At 42.5% G+C, this 17,626-nt stretch overlaps 1 protein-coding gene across 3 annotated transcripts in view; it reads right to left on the bottom strand.

The window, feature by feature from the left end:
- Positions 1–547: 547 nt before the first annotated feature.
- Positions 548–17,626, bottom strand: part of LOC121373518 (kielin/chordin-like protein) — a 94,750-nt gene continuing 77,671 nt past the window's right edge. For 2 of the 3 annotated variants that reach the window (XM_041500191.1, XM_041500193.1), the window contains 5 exons: positions 17,362–17,451; positions 15,243–15,335; positions 13,549–13,653; positions 12,894–12,986; positions 548–786 (listed from right to left, as the gene is read on the bottom strand). In XM_041500191.1, coding sequence (XP_041356125.1) covers positions 746–786; positions 12,894–12,986; positions 13,549–13,653; positions 15,243–15,335; positions 17,362–17,451 — 422 coding nt within the window. In that variant the 3' untranslated portion in view covers positions 548–745. Of the gene's footprint in view, positions 787–6,746; positions 7,237–12,893; positions 12,987–13,548; positions 13,654–15,242; positions 15,336–17,361; positions 17,452–17,626 lie in introns of those variants that run through there. The other variant, XM_041500192.1, reaches the window with a different exon arrangement.

Here is a 17,626-nt window from a genome sequence, read left to right as displayed (position 1 = left end):
ACGAAAACTCGGAATGGCTACCTACCACATCATGGTATTTGAGCGGGAATCTTTGCCTACCGCATACTAAGTTTACTTACGTCTGTTACTATATTTAGCATGTTACGTAATTACCGACAAGGGCTATTATTGGGAGGTAAAATTTAGCTTGAGAAGGAAGGAAATGTTTTATTTAACGATGCACTCAACACATTTTATTTACGGCGTCAGACATGGTTAAGGACTACACAGATATAGAAAGAGGAAACCCGCTGTCGCCACTTCATGGACTACTGTTTTCGATTAGCCGCAAGGGATCTTTTATATGCACCATCCCGCAGACAGGATAGTACATACCACGGCCTTTGTTACACCAGTTTTGGAGCACTGGCTGGAGCGAGAAATAGCCCAATGGGGCCACCGAAGAGGATCGATCCTAAACCGACCGCGCATCAAGCGAGCGCTTTACCACTAGGCTACGTCATGCCCCCAAATTTAGCTTGGGCTAATAGAAACGATAATGGAGAAAAGACAATTCACTCACTATAAACACTGAGAATTGCATATTAATTGATTTAAAAAAACTGTTAGACGGAAACATTTTTATAATCTTGGCAGAAAACTCAAAATAATACTGTGCCGATAAAATATGTTTTTGGGTTATAATTATTTCTGCACCACTTTGTTGCATCATGATTGGCTGCCATGTTTTATGTATTACTACGCCGATGTTTGATTGAGCAGACGCCTTTCTTTGGCTCCGCTTTCACGAGGTCGTTCTATCCTCGAATTCTCTTCGAACTCCATCTGAAATGGGAAGATAAAGGAAAGGAATGTGTTGTTTAACGACACCTAGACAAGCTGGTTTTATTCTGTGGGTGTTAGGTGTGTTAAAATGTTATGGTAATTACAATATTATGGAGGGGAGCACCCACATTGAGGGCGTAAACACCATTGTTTATGATCACTGGCGTAGCCAGGATTTTGTAAGGCGGGGGCAACCCACACTATGTATGTAGGTTTGATTTTATCAAATTTAATAGAGTAAAAAAAGAAAAAAGATCTGATGGGGGCATTGCCCCCGTGACACCCCCCCCCCCCCCCCCCCCCCTTTACGCCACTGTTTATGAGCAGCCCGTAGGAACGATATTTGAAGTGCGTGGAACAATATATTGGGAAGTGGGGTGACAAACCAGATTTATCTTTATTTATATAGTTGAGGGGGGAGTAAAAACATACAAAGAAAATCCGTTACGTGCTCAGTTTATAAATTTAAAGTTTGCTTGTTTAACGACACCACTAGAGCACATTGATTTATTAATCATCGATTATTGGATGTCAAAGATTTGGTAATTCTGACTTGTAGTCTTAGAGGAAACCCGCTGCAGTTTTGCATTAGGAGCAAGGGATCCATTATATGCACCTTTTCAAACACAGGGCAGCACATACCACTGCCTTTGATATACCAGTCATAGTGCACTTGTTGGGGTAAAAATATGAATATAGGAAGCACCTCCAGTATCGACGGAGCTAGATCCCGCCCTGCCCCGTTTATAATTGCATTTACTCTAACAAAAACCCCTAGATCCGCCCCTGCTAAATTTATAATTGCATTTATTCTGAAGAAGTCCCTTAGATCCGCCCCTGCTAAATTTATAATTGCTTTTACTCTGAAGAAAACCTTTAGACCCGCCCCTGCCCTATTTATGATTACATTTACTCTGAAGAAAACCCCTAGATCCGCCCCAGCCCCATTTATATTTCATTTACTCTGAAGAAAACCCCAAGACCCCGCCCTGCCCCAGTTATAATTGCATTTACTCTGAAGAAAACCCCTAGATCCGCCCCTGCTCCATTTATAATTGCATTTACTCTGAAGAAAAAAACTAGACCCGCCCCTGCCCCAGTTATAATTGCATTTACTCTGAAGAAAACCCCTAGACCCGCCCCTGCCCCAGTTATAATTGCATTTACTCTGAAGAAAACCCCTAGACCCGCCCGTACCCCATTTATGATTACATTTACTCTGAAGAAAACCCCTAGACCCGCCCCTGCCCCAGTTATAATTGCATTTACTCTGAAGAAAACCCCTAGACCCGCCCTGCCCCAGTTATAATTGCATTTACTCTGAAGAAAACCCCTAGATCCGCACCTGAGTGGGTGTATCGACTGTAAACCACACATCGTGCCTCGGGCGAGAGGTTTAACTACTGGGCAACAAAGCGCCCCTTTTCCTGAAACAGAAAGAGGTTACGAAACGAATCTGCCTTTCTTGCACTATCCATCATACTCACCCTTTCCCACCACCTCATTCCACAAGAAAGCATGCGTATGCACCCGTATAAAACTAGAGAAATAACTAGTTAATGACGTAGAATATCGGCTTTATCCTGTGAAGATAAGAATTATAAATGGGAAATTCTCATTCTGGCTGAACGGGATAAAGCCGATATCCTACGTCATTAACTACACAGTTATTATCTTTATTGTGCAGACCATAAAAATTAAAGGGAAAAGCTATTATTTCTGTTATTTCAGCCACATTGTACGATGACCTAGAGGTCAAATGAGCGATTTTGTAATCAACATTACAAACCAAAAGTCATATCCTGCTACTATATGTATGACTTTGTTTTATCCATCGTAATCTGTGAATAGAAAGAGTGGTTGCAAAATAAAATATGTTCATGGGGTTGGGGTGCATTATCCCACTGGGGAATAAAACCACGTGCTGAAAAGTAATTCACTACATTTTACAAGCATTAATTAAGTTTACAAATGCCACAAAAATTAATTACTTTGTAAGAGGATTATATATATATTATATTGATATTTGGAAACCCACTGTCGCCATGTCATCTACTACTACTACTACTACTACTACTACTACTACTACGGCGACTACTACTACTACGGCGACTACTACTACTATTACTACTACTTGGTAGACAACGCTGTTCCAACGAGCTACATACCACCCCAGTCGGTAGACAACGCTCTTCCAACGAGCTACATACCGCCCCAGTCGGTAGACAACACTCTTACAACGTGCTACATACCGTCCCAGTCGGTAGACAACGCTCTTCCAACGAGGTACATACCACCCCAGTCGGTAGACAACGCTCTTCCAACGAGCTACATACCGCCCCAGTCGGTAGACAACACTCTTACAACGTGCTACATACCGTCCCAGTCGGTAGACAACGCTCTTCCAACGAGCTACATACCGCCCCAGTCGGTAGACAACGCTCTTCCAACGAGGTACATACCACCCCAGTCGGTAGACAACGCTCTTCCAACGAGCTACATACCGCCCCATTCGGTAGACAACACTCTTACAACGTGCTACATACCGTCCCAGTCGGTAGACAACGCCCTTCTAACGAGCTACATACCGCCCCAGTTGGTAGACAGCGCCCTTTCAACGAGCTACATCCCGCCTCAGTCGGTAGACAACGCACTTACAACGAGCTACATCCCACCCCAGTTGGTAGACAACGTTCTTCCAACGAGCTACATACCACCCCAGTCGATAGACAACGCCCTTCCAACGAGCTACATACTACCCCAGTCGGTAGACAACGCCCTTCCAACGAGCTACATCCCACCCCAGTAGGTAGACAACGCTCTTTCAACGAGCTACATACCGCCCCAGTCGGTAGACAACGCTCTTACAACGAGCTACATACCGCCCCAGTCGGTAGACAACGCTCTTACAACGAGCTACATACCGTCCCAGTCGGTAGACAACGCTCTTCCAACGAGGTACATACCACCCCAGTCGGTAGACAACGCTCTTCCAACGAGCTACATACCGCCCCAGTCGGTAGACAACACTCTTACAACGTGCTACATACCGTCCCAGTCGGTAGACAACGCTCTTCCAACGAGGTACATACCACCCCAGTCGGTAGACAACGCTCTTCCAACGAGCTACATACCGCCCCAGTCGGTAGACAACACTCTTACAACGTGCTACATACCGTCCCAGTCGGTAGACAACGCTCTTCCAACGAGCTACATACCGCCCCAGTCGGTAGACAACGCTTTTCCAACGAGGTACATACCACCCCAGTCGGTAGACAACGCTCTTCCAACGAGCTACATACCGCCCCATTCGGTAGACAACACTCTTACAACGTGCTACATACCGTCCCAGTCGGTAGACAACGCCCTTCTAACGAGCTACATACCGCCCCAGTTGGTAGACAGCGCCCTTTCAACGAGCTACATCCCGCCTCAGTCGGTAGACAACGCACTTACGAGCTACATCCCACCCCAGTTGGTAGACAACGTTCTTCCAACGAGCTACATACCACCCCAGTCGATAGACAACGCCCTTCCAACGAGCTACATACTACCCCAGTCGGTAGACAACGCCCTTCCAACGAGCTACATCCCACCCCAGTAGGTAGACAACGCTCTTTCAACGAGCTACATACCGCCCCAGTCGGTAGACAACGCTCTTACAACGAGCTACATACCGCCCCAGTCGGTAGACAACGCTCTTACAACGAGCTACATACCGTCCCAGTCGGTAGACAACGCTCTTTCAACGAGCTACATACCGCCTCAGTCGGTAGACAACGCTCTTCCAACGAGGTACATACCACCCCAGTCGGTAGACAACGCTCTTCCAACGAGCTACATACCGCCCCAGTCGGTAGACAACACTCTTACAACGTGCTACATACCGTCCCAGTCGGTAGACAACGCTCTTCCAACGAGCTACATACCGCCCCAGTCGGTAGACAACACTCTTACAACGTGCTACATACCGACCCAGTCGGTAGACAACGCTCTTCCAACGAGGTACATACCACCCCAGTCGGTAGACAACGCTCTTCCAACGAGCTACATACCGCCCCAGTCGGTAGACAACACTCTTACAACGTGCTACATACCGTCCCAGTCGGTAGACAACGCCCTTCTAACGAGCTACATACCGCCCCAGTTGGTAGACAACGCCCTTTCAACGAGCTACATCCCGCCTCAGTCGGTAGACAACGCACTTCCAACGAGCTACATACCGTCCCAGTCGGTAGACAACGCCCTTCCAACGAGCTACATACCACCCCAGTCGGTAGACAACGCCCTTCCAACGAGCTACATACCGCCCCAGTCGGTAGACAACGCCCTTCCAACGAGCTACAAATCTACATCCCACCCCAGTCGGTAGACAACGCTCTTTCAACGAGCTACATACCGCCCCAGTCGGTAGACAACGCTCTTCCAACGAGCTACATACTACCCCAGTCGGTAGACAACGCCCTTCCAACGAGCTACATCCCACCCCAGTAGGTAGACAACGCTCTTTCAACGAGCTACATACCGCCCCAGTCGGTAGACAACGCTCTTACAACGAGCTACATCCCGCCTCAGTCGGTAGACAAAGCTCTTCCAACGAGCTACATACCACCCCAGTCGGTAGACAACGCTCTTCCAACGAGCTACATACCACCCCAGTTGATAGACAACGTTCTTCCGACGAGCTACATACCGCCTCAGTCGGTAGACAACGCCCTTTCAACGAGCTACATCCCGCCTCAGTCGGTAGACAACGCCCTTCCAACGAGCTACATCCCGCCCCAGTCGGTAGACAACGCTCTTACAAGGTGCTACATACCGTCCCAGTCGGTAGACAACGCCCTTCCAACGAGCTACATACCGCCCCAGTCGGTAGACAACGCTCTTACAACGTGCTACATACCGTCCCAGTCGGTAGACAACGCCCTTCCAACGAGCTACATACCGCCCCAGTCGGTAGACAACGCTCTTACAACGAGCTACATCCCACCCCAGTAGGTAGACAACGACTACATACCGCCCAGTTGGTAGACAACGCCCTTTCAACGAGCTACATCCAGCCCCAGTCGGTAGACAATGCTCTTACAACGTGCTACATACCGTCCCAGTCGGTAGACAACGCCCTTCCAACGAGGTACATACCGTCCCAGTCGGTAGACAACGCCCTTCCAACGAGCTACATACCGCCCCAGTCGGTAGACAACGCTCTTCCAACGAGCTATATCCCGCTACAGTCGGTAGACAACGCTCTTCCAACGAGCTATATCCCGCTCTAGTCGGTAGACAACGCTCTTCCAACGAGCTACATACCACCCCAGTCGGTAGACAACGCTCTTCCAACGAGCTATATCCCGCTCTAGTCGGTAGACAACGCTCTTCCAACGAGCTACATACCACCCCAGTCGGTAGACAACGCTCTTACAACGTGCTACATACCGTTCCAGTCGGTAGACAACGCTCTTCCAACGAGCTACATACCACCCCAGTCGGTAGACAACGTTCTTCCGATGAGCTACATACCACCCCAGTTGGTAGACAACGTTCTTCCGACGAGCTACATACCACCCCAGTAAGTAGACAACGCTCTTCCAACGAGCTACATACCACCCCAGTAGGTAGACAACGCCCTTCCAACGAGCTACATACCACCCCAGTAGGTAGACAACGCCCTTCCAACGAGCTACTTACCACCCCAGTCGGTAGACAACGCTCTTCCAACGAGCTACATACCGTCCCAGTAGGTGGACAACGCTCTTCCAACGAGCTACATCCCGCCCCACTCAGTAGACAACGCTCTTCCAAAGAGCTATATCCCGCTCTAGTCGGTAGACAACGCTCTTCCAACGACGTATTCCGGTTATCATGCCACAACACACACCCCTCCCCCCATCCACCTACCCGAAAATTCGTAGTCTTTCACAAAATAACAAAACAAAACAAAACAAAACAAAAAACACAAATTGCAAATAAAACATATTATATAAATAATTCAACATCAAAACCCAATTTGCTAACAGAACAGATTTTTTTCTTCATAGGGATTAATGTCAGACACAACAACTTTCTGCCAACGAAACCCATATGGTAAACCACCCGTCTTCAGATCCGGTTTGCTATATCAGAATTCATTCTCGTTGTGGGGTCACGCTATAAATGTCAAATCCCATCTCGAACATGTTTTATAGCTCCGGTTATTTCAGTTCTTGCATACTGGTAAGATCTATATCTCAGGATTTTTTTTTAAAAGTCACACGGCTCTGTTTAATGTCCTTATGGGTTTCGAAGGATCTCAGTCAAACCACGCCGCTTTATTTGACATGTAACTTCAGTTATTTCGGTTCCAAACTGATTAAAGATTTCTGGTTTTCGACATGTGGCTGCAGAAGGTTTCCTTTTGGGTGTCCAGGGATCCCATTTATGCCAATCATCTTTTCTGCTGGTCACCACCACCTGCGTGCCAAAAACAAAGCGCACAGTATCACCGGCAATATCCAGCGATTTGGGGCCAAGCATTTAACAATGCTAATAATTTCAGCTACTCTAAAATTAAACCGTTATGCTGCAACAGTTACTACTATATTAAAGTGAATATGCACGCCATCGAGAACATAACTAGACAAGAACACGGAAATAATTTAAGCTGCGCATTATTGAACAAATAACTAGACAAGAACAAGAAAATAATTTAAGCTGCGCGTTATTGAAAACGTAACTAGACAAGAACAAGAAGATAATTTAAGCTGCGCGTTTTTGAAAACGTAACTAGACAAGAACAAGAAAATAATTTAAGATGCGCGTTATTGAACACAAAACTAGACAAGAACAAGAAAATAATTTAAGCTGCGCGTTATTGAACACATAACTAGACAAGAACAAGAAGATAATTTAAGCTACACATCCAAAGCAAGGTGGTGTTGTGGTTAAGTCATCGGACATAAAGGCCTTTTAGGTACTGGGTTCGCAGCCTGGTACCAGCTCCCACCCAGAGCGAGTTCTAACAACTAACAACTAACCCATTGTCCTGCACAGACAGGCCAGATAGCTGAGGTGTGTGTGCCCAGGACAGCGTGCTTGAACCGTAATTGGATATAAGAGGTTGGGTCCACGACAGGCGTGCTGAACAGTTATCTCGTGGAAGCATGCCAAAAATAACAACTCATCACGGATCCCTTGAAACAGCAGCCAGGCCTTTACTAATATGGAAGGGGCCAATTGTAAAGCGCTCGCTTGATGCGCGGTCGGTCTAGGATCGATTCCCGTAGGTGGACCCGTTGGACTATTTCTTGTTCCCGTCAGTGCACCACGTATATCAAAAGCCGTGGTACGTGCTATCTTGTCTGTAGGATGGTGCATATAAAAGATCCCTTACTACTAATGGAGAAAAAAAATGTAGCGGGTTTCCTATCTAAGAATATATGTCGAAATTAGCAAATGTTTGACATCCAATAGCCGATGATTCATAAATCAATGTGCTCTAGTGGTGTCGTTAAACAAATCAAACTTTATCAATATAGAAATGCAATTCAAAATCAACATGTCACATCACGTTGTTGCCTGTCAGTCACACTTATTGAATTTTTCAATAAAATTAAATTTATGAAATAGTAGTACATATGAAATTATTTGGATTTATCCTTTTTTTGGCATGTAATTCGAGGTATAATCTTTATATTCAGACGATTGTGCGGTGTCAAAGTTTGTTTTGTTTAACGACACTACTGGAACACATTGATTTATTAATCATCAGCTATTGGATGTCAAACATTCGGTAATTCTGACATATAGACTTAGGGAGGAAACCCGCTACAGTTTTTTTTTTTTCCATTAGTAGCAAGGGATATTTTATATGCACCCACAAAGTGACCCACTATTTCCATTAAACACATTTGTGCCAAAATGCAAAATCCAAAATATTGCAGGCCCGGAGGAACGATATCTGGAGTGTGTGTGTGTGTGTGTGGGGGGGGGGGGGGGGGGGGGGGGGGTAGTTTATAGTCTTTTTTAATTTATCTTTATTTATATGGATTAAGAAGGAAGGAAGGAAATGTTTTATTTAACGACGCATTCTACACATTTTATTTACGGTTATATGGCGTCTGACATATGGTTAAGGACCACACAGATATTGAGAAAGGAAACCCGCTGTCGCCACTTCATAGGCTACTCTTTTCGATTAGTAGCAAGAGCCTTTGTTACGCCAGTTGTGGAGCACTGGCTGGAACGAGAAATATCCCAATGGACCCACCGACGGGAATCGATCCTAGATCGATCGCGCATCAGGGGAGCCTTGTACCACTGAGCTACGTCTCGCCCCTTAAGTCATAAGTATGCAACTGAGTTACCTCCCTTGCATAAAACTATGATCGATCGTAAAGTTTTGATTTGTTCAACGATACCACTGGAGCATACTGATGTATTAATAATCGGTTATTGAATTTGGTAATTTTGACACACAGTCTTCATAGGAAACCGTCTACATTCTGCCAAAAACCGTTAGGAATCTTTTATTTGCTCTTTCCCCCAAAGACATGACAGCACATACCACGAGGATCGTGATGAAGTGAAAAGAAAGGCATATTTGGCCATTTGATTGACCGGAAATATGTACTGAACAAGTAGTCTGCTGTTTGACTAATTATTTTATGACCTACAGTTTTGTAATGGCAATTATATTAGACCAAAGTTGATAATGGATAGCTCGTAGCATTGATGACTCTTCTGTGGTAATCCCAACCCATGCAAATATAATTTTTGTGGTAATTGGCATGGGCGTAGGAAGGTGCCAAAAAGTGTGTGTGTGTGTGTGTGTGTGTGTGTATGTGTGTGTGTGTGTGTGTAGCATGTGCATGTGTGTGCATGTGTGTGTGTGTGCATGTGTGTATGTATGTGTATGTGTGTATGTGTAGTATGTGTATGTGTGTATGTGTGTGTATGTATGTGTGTGTATGCATGTGTGCGTATGGTATATGTATATGTGTGTGTGTATGTGTGTAGTATATGTGTGTAGTATATGTATGTGTGTGTATGTGTTTTGTGTGTATGTGTGTGTGTAATATGTGTATATGTGTATGTGTGCGTGTATGTATGTATGTGTGTATGTGTGCGTGTATGTATGTGTGTGCGTGTATGTATGTGTGTATGTGTGTACATGTATAAATATATAAAAACCATCGCTGCAGCTACAAAGTGGAGGGAGGGCACATGCCCCCTTGATCCTTGATCCCCCTCCCCCTCCCCCCCCATCCCCCAGTGGATGGGTTTACTCCAGCCAGGTTTAGGTAAGTTTGTTTAATTTTAAAAAGTTTCTTTTGTTTAACGAAACCACTGGAGCACATTGATTTATTAATCATCGAATATTGGATGTCAAACATTTGGTACTTTTGACATATTGTCTTAGAGAGGACACCCGCACACAGGTTTCCATTAGTAGCAAGGGATCTTTCATATGCACCATCCCACAGACAGGACAGCACATACCACAACCATTGATATGCCAGTCGTGGTGTACTGGCTAGAACGAGAAATAGGTATATTTGTTAAAGACAATATCCTCTTATGGGATGGATACCAAGGGTGGTCCTTTTCAGGGCATGTTGCCCCAGGCAGGGAAAGGTGTATGACAAATCCACGAGTCTCCTATTATTAAAAGTGAAGACCCTAGTTTCAGCCCGTGAAAATGGACACTAACTTTGGTTTTCACAATTTTACCGGGGAGCATACTACGGAACCCCTTTCAAGCTTTGCTTTGCACCCTCGATCTCAGCTTCACCCCCCCCCCCCCCCCCCCGCCCAAATGTCTACTTGCTTCCACTGTGCCTGCATGTTCATTGCTATTAACGTATATAAATTACCCTCAATATGCATGCCTTACACATACAACCCCCCCCCCCCCCCCCCAAAAAAACAACAACCCCAAAAAAAACAAAAACAAACACAAACAAAAACAACAACAACAACAACAAAACAACAACAACAACAAACAAACAAACAAACAAAAAAGAAAACAAAAACAAACCACCTTTTCATATTCGGAATTCCATTTCTATGTTATATTATGTATGTTGAGATCCCAGGTAAGCCCAACCTTGATATGGTTATATTAAGGTAAGCAAAAAACCTGTAAATGCCATACTGTTTTACAGTTTAATATCGTGTTAACATTGTACAATAAGCAAGAAAAAATAAATGGTGGAATAAGGCAAGATAGAGAAATAAGGGGAATAATAAAAGTCTGTGGGATAACCGGATATGGAGGATCCAAGGACTGTGCATTTTTAAAACCTGAGTGTGTGAAAACCTGAAAAGTATACGCTTCAAATATGCCATTATAAGATTTTTTAGCACTCGGGTCTCCCCGGCCGATTTTCCCGAATCAAACCTTGGTAATTTCACGAATCAAACAGTCAGCTAGACATGATCACTTCTCCGTATTGAGCCAAAGCGGATCTAAATTTGTGTTTAAATGAGTTTTTGTGTTTCGCGAAAACACTTAGCAGCTCGTAGGAACGACTTTGGGAGAGGGCGCACTGGAGGATAAAAATTCACACAACAACACAATGGAAGGAAGGAAGGAAGGAAGGAAGGAAGGAAGGAAGGAAGGAAGGAAATGTTTTATTTAACGACGCACTCAACACATTTTCTTTACGGTTATATGGCGTCAGACATATGGTTAAAGACCACACAGATATTGAGAGAGGAAACCCGCTGTCGCCACTTCATGGGCTATTCTTTTCGATTAGTAGTAAGGGATCTTTTATATGCACCACCCCACAGGCAGGATAGTACATACCAGGGCCTTTGTTACACCAGTTGTGGAGCACTGGCTGGAACAAGAAATAGCCCAATGGGTCCACCGACGGGGATCGATCCCAGACCGACCGCGCATCAAGCGAACGCTTTACCACTGGTCTACGTCCCCACCCCCAACACAATGGCACCACGAAAAATTAATTTATTCAATGGCTCTCAAATGGGTAGATGGCATCGGACTGACAGTGGCCCCATCACCTTCAATTTGTACCAACAAAAACAGTGCCGCCCTCCCCCAATTTCGAATACACTTAGCAGGCCCTGGGGATTCTCTTCAAAATGATATAGGGGATGGAGGGGGTGTTTATGAAGCGATAGGTATCGTTTTAAAAACAATTTAATGTGTTATCATAAGGTAAAACGCAGCCAATCATGGCATGCATTTTGTTCCTTGAAAAATTACTTTTATCTATTATTTTTTGCCAAAGAAACCAAAGAAATATACAAGCAGAAAGTAATAATTTAGGGAAAATAGGGAGGAAGGGAGTGTGACAAGCGTTACGTGGTGCTAGGGTCAGACTACCAATTGTCACGACGGAGTTAGCCAACTCGCCGATATATTGACTTCTACGACTGCCCAGTTGCTAGTCTGAGCACTCGTCGTATACAGCTTCTACGAACGATTAGTTGTAATGCTAAAGTCAGACTACCAATTGCCATGACAAAGTTGGCCAACTTTCTGCTGTCACTTCTACAACTGCCCAGTTACTAGTCTGACCGTTCTTACAACTCGATTCTCGTCGTAGACAACTTCTACGAACGATTAGTTGTTACAAACTAGGGTCAGACTACCGACTGTCACGATGAAGTTGGCCAACTCGCCGATATCTCTGCCCATTTGCTAGTCTGAACTAGATTCTTGTCATATACATCTTTCTACAGCTACGACTGATTAGTTGTAAATCTGATTTTAGGCTATCTTAGCGCTACAATATCGTAAAATCGTCGTAAGCTATAACGTTACAACGACGCATGCCATACGTTACGGCGTTTTTACTTTATCGTAGCACTAAGATAGCTTCGAAAATCTGGGCCCTGGGCGCACCCATCGTAAGTTGGTAGTGGAGACAATTTACAATGCCACCGTCAACATGGCCAACTGCGTCGTGACAGTTGGTAGTCTGACCTTAGCACAGAACGTTTTAGGCAGCGATCCACAGCTCTGCTTCATACATCCGAGGCGCGATACGGAAAAGGACGAAATCGGCCGAAGTATGTCGAGTGAAAACGTTAGATGTCTAGGCAACACTCTACTGCTCGTGATTTCCGGTTAACGCAGAAACGGCTACACTCGCTACCTTGGTGACACGAGCAGACGGGACAGCCTCGGTAGTCTACGCCAAATCCTGCGGAACAGAAAATTCGGCATGGAGGCATCGGCGGGCATACGGCTGGAAGACAAAACGAAAACATGAGTTATTATTGCAAACGAGTCACTGGCGTACCCAGGATTATATATTGGGGGAGTTGGGAGGGGGCGCAACCCACTGTTGGCGGGGGGGGGGGGGGGGAGTCAACCCACACTATGTATGTATGTATGTTTCATTTTATAAAATTTAATACAGTAAAAAAAAGAAAGAAAAAAGATTCGATTAGGGATTCCATTGCCCCCGTGCCCCCCCCCCCCCCCCCCCGGTTTGTAACTGAGACGAGTCTATAGATCCCTCTGTCTCTCTCTAACACACACACGCACGCACGCACGCACGCACGCACACACACAGACACACACACACACACATACGCACATACACACACACACGCACGCATGGATAGCCACAAAAGACAAGCACCTGTCGCGGTTGGAGACACAATGGACTGGGATGTGGAGGTGGACAGTGAAAGAAGTTGAAAGATAGGAGGAGTTGCCAGATCGGGAAGAAATGACATGGAATTCAAAGGAGAGGAAGAAAAGGGAGGAAGTAGGATAAAAATGTTTGTATTTTTAAATCTCACCTTCGGGGAAGTTGCACCGACACTTGGTGCAGCCTAGGTTGTCTTTGTAGTAGTAGGCCTCGAAACGGCAGCGAGAACAGTAGGAAGGTACTGGAGGACACACAACTGAAATGGCATCCATATTAAACATTTCAGACAAAACTGTATTACTCTTAATCATTTTACACTGCAATATTGATCTTAAACATTTCAAACAAAAATGTATTGATTTAAAACATTTCAAACTTAAATAGTAATTTAGGACTGTTTCGACTGAAATATTGATTTTAAACATTTCAGACAAAACTGTATTACTCTTAAGTAGTTTAGGACTGAAGTATTGATCTTAAACATTTCAGACTGATACAGTATTGATTTAAAACATTTCAGACTGATACAGTATTGATCTTAAACATTTCAGACTGATACAGTATTGATTTAAAACATTTCATACTGAATATTATTGATTTAAAACATTTCAGACTGAGATAACATTAACTTTAAAAAGTCCAGACCTAAATATTAATCTTAAACATTTCAGACTAAAATAGTATTCTTTCTAAACATTTCAGATTTAAAATAATATTAAATTTTTAAAATTTTACACTGAAATAGTATTAATTTTAAACAATTCACACTTATGGATGGATGTTTAACACACCAGCTGTATAGGTAGTACTATACCAATAAAATATCAGAAGGTCTAATGCTAGTACCAGACTACCAACTGTCAACAACAGAGTTAGCCAACTCGCCAATCTCTCGACTACTACAACTGTCCAATGGCTATTCTGGGCACTCTTACAACATGAGTCCTCTGTCCGAGACTCAGCCACTGGCCTTGCCAGAAACCATGGGCTAGACATGCCCGAACCATTTTTGGATGGTTTGTTTTGATTAACGACACCACTGGAGCACATCGATTTTTTTTTTAATCATCGGCTATTTTTGGATAGAGGCATATTGATAAAATTACCTAACCTAACCTAACAACTCGGTTCTCATTGTATGTAACTCCTACGACCAATTAGTTGTTAATATGTGCACACCCATCGTAAGTCAGGAGTTGCGGAAAGTACAATGCAACCATCGAGTTGGCCACCTTAGTCATGACAGTTGATAGTCTGAACCTCGCATAACATTGATGTGCCTTAACTTTAAAGGGACATTCCTGAGTTCGCTGCAAATTTTAAGATATTATTGACTAACAGAGACTTTTTAACGATTGTAAATATTAGTGGCTGTATATTAAACATGTTTCTGATCGTTCTAATATTTGTACTAGATTAAATTTCATTTTATTTTCTAAAATATAATTTTTTCGTACGTACGAAATTATTTGAAGACAAAATCCAGTTTGGGCTTCTTACAAATATTAAAATGACCAGAAACTCATTGAATATACAGACACTGATACTCTAAACAAGAAAATATATTTAATATGTAAGTTTAATCGTAGAAATATTTTATTAATCGGAAACATCTTACAATGCAGTAAAATCAGGAATGCCCCTTTAAATAAAGCTTTAAAATATTACCACATCTGTCATTAGTGAGTTGTGTGACAGAATCTGTTGTCATAAACTATTATGGTATCCGACCAGTAAATTCATTTGATTTGAACTTCCAGATACTTTATGACAATAAAAAGCTCAGCACAACTTTCACATTGTCAACAATGGGATTTGTTTTGGTAACATGCACCCAATACTTACAGTTTTTACATCGACAGAACGTGCATCTGTATTTGTCTTGGACATATTCCACTCCGTAACGGCACGCGGCCGGGCATCTTGGCGTGGCGCAAGCTAAATAAATAAAAGAAAAAACCTGCCCATTAAAGCGTGAAACCTTAGTGGTATATGGACATGTTAAAAATACTCACTCATTAAAGCCGCTCACCCTAGTTCCATCCAGCGAAAATAAATTATAATTTGGTTAATCTACAAATCTGTAACACACTTAGATCACGTTTTTATCAAATGTAGTGAAAAAGCAGGTTTTATATCGATAAATACCATGGGAATCCCCATGTCTCAATTGCTTGAAATAATTTTGAAAGTTAGTATTCTGATGTCACCGGTAGATGTCGCTCGAAGCACAACAATGCCTACGTCACGACAAATTTCACAGAGTGCGTACAGACTTGGGGTGCGTTCTTTTCACCTCTCCTGGACATGTTCCAACTGTTCTGTCCTGGTTGTATCCCCTCTCCAGATATCGTAAGAGTTAAGGGTTTGTAACGTTTTGTATTGAGACACTTACTTGTCTGGACTTTATTGTTACTGACAATGTTCACGAACTGTGAAGAAAAATCTCACAAATGAACAACAAGCAAACGACAACAAATCGGATGTTGATTGCGCGAACCGTGCACGAGAAAGCAAACCGAACCAAAATGATAACGGTCACGTGGTATACCAACGTCTGTGACGTTTACACAGGAAGATTCGCTCTAAAAATAGATTGGACCTCGCTTGCTTAATGTTTTTTTCTCGACAGCACGACTGTTGTTAAGAAATACAAAGAATGCATTTCGTGGTTTTACAAACATCAGGATTACCAAAAAGCACTTCAGGTGAATGGAAATGTGTATTCTAAATAATAAAATGTAAGTAAAGTGCAATTTTATTTGTGAAAAAAATGGGTTTAATAGCGAAAAACAACGCCGCAATGGTTAACAACTAGCCGTAACTAGGGTTGCGCCGAAAATATATTATATTAATAATTTATATAGGATAGGAATGTTGATATTTTTTTTAAGGGCGCAGCCAAATCTTTTTAACCCCTATTTTGTCCCCTTTTTATACTTTTGGCGTTAATTTTCAAAATTTCCCCTATTTGTTAGGTTATCCCTGTCCCGAGTCAGACCCCCGATCCTATCGGAGGCCGGACTCGGGATAGACATATTCGAAACCCTAGTGGTATATGGACACGTTAAACAAGTTACTAAGCTAAGTAACTAGGGTGTGTCCCTTTAAAGCGGCAATCTCCCATATATTATATTTATTACCCATGTGGTCTACAATAAACAGTTACATAAATCTAGTATTTTCCACCTCTATCTTTATGGCATGGACTACAATAATACATTGAAAACTGTTATAGCACATTTCTGACGCCACTTTAGTTGCTATAGAAGCTGCAAGCTTTTCACAATATATTGTTCATTTTTGTTTATTAGAGTGTTACATGACAATACACATAAAATATTCATACTATATACAATCACGTATTGTCACCCAGCCTACATAGGTTTATGAGACACTTAAAACATAAAATACGAAGTATCATTCATATAAAAAAATCCGATATGTACATGTATATAAAATCAAAAATACAGTATATAATTTTTTTTAAACTGTTAAAGGGACATTCCTGAGTTTGCTGCAATTTTTAAGATGTTATCGACTAACAGAGACTTTTTAACGATTGTAATTACATATTAAATATATTGTTTTGCATAAAAGTATTAGTGGTTGTATATTAAATGTGTTTCTGATCGTTCTAATATTTGTACTAGGTTAAATTTCATTTTATTTCCTAAAATAAACTGTTAATTGAAGACAAAATCCAATTTGGACTTCTCACAAATATTAAGACACTGATATTCTAAATAAGAAAATATATTTAATATGTAAGTTTAATTGTAGAAATATTTTATTAGTCGAAAACATCTTACAATGCAGAAAACTCAGGAATGTCCCTTTAATAAAATCTAATTTCATAATTAGACCATACTATATAAAATTATAACAAATTGTTTATATTTATCTGTCAATATTACGTGGCAAAATAATTTTTAAAGTGTCATGAAAATGTAAAACTACTCACGCTTGCATGAACATTCCAGGCAATTGTGTTGGTTCTTGGTATAAAACTTTCCGTAGATGCAATTTTTAGGACATATCGTTTGTGGGCACGCTGAAAACATAAGCAAGCCACACATCTAAGTTTACATGTATGTCAAGAGGGAACACAAAAGTGATCGAACAAAAGGTCTTGGACGCAATATGTAGGACATTTTAACAGACTCCTCTATCCTCACAATAAAAGTGGATAGAGCAAGAAAGGAAAGCAAAGGAACATATTTGTCAGC

The sequence above is a fragment of the Gigantopelta aegis genome, chromosome 5, assembly GCF_016097555.1.
Source record: "Gigantopelta aegis isolate Gae_Host chromosome 5, Gae_host_genome, whole genome shotgun sequence".
NCBI classification, from domain to species: domain Eukaryota; kingdom Metazoa; phylum Mollusca; class Gastropoda; order Neomphalida; family Peltospiridae; genus Gigantopelta; species Gigantopelta aegis.
This window is presented reverse-complemented; position numbering and strand designations above follow the sequence as displayed.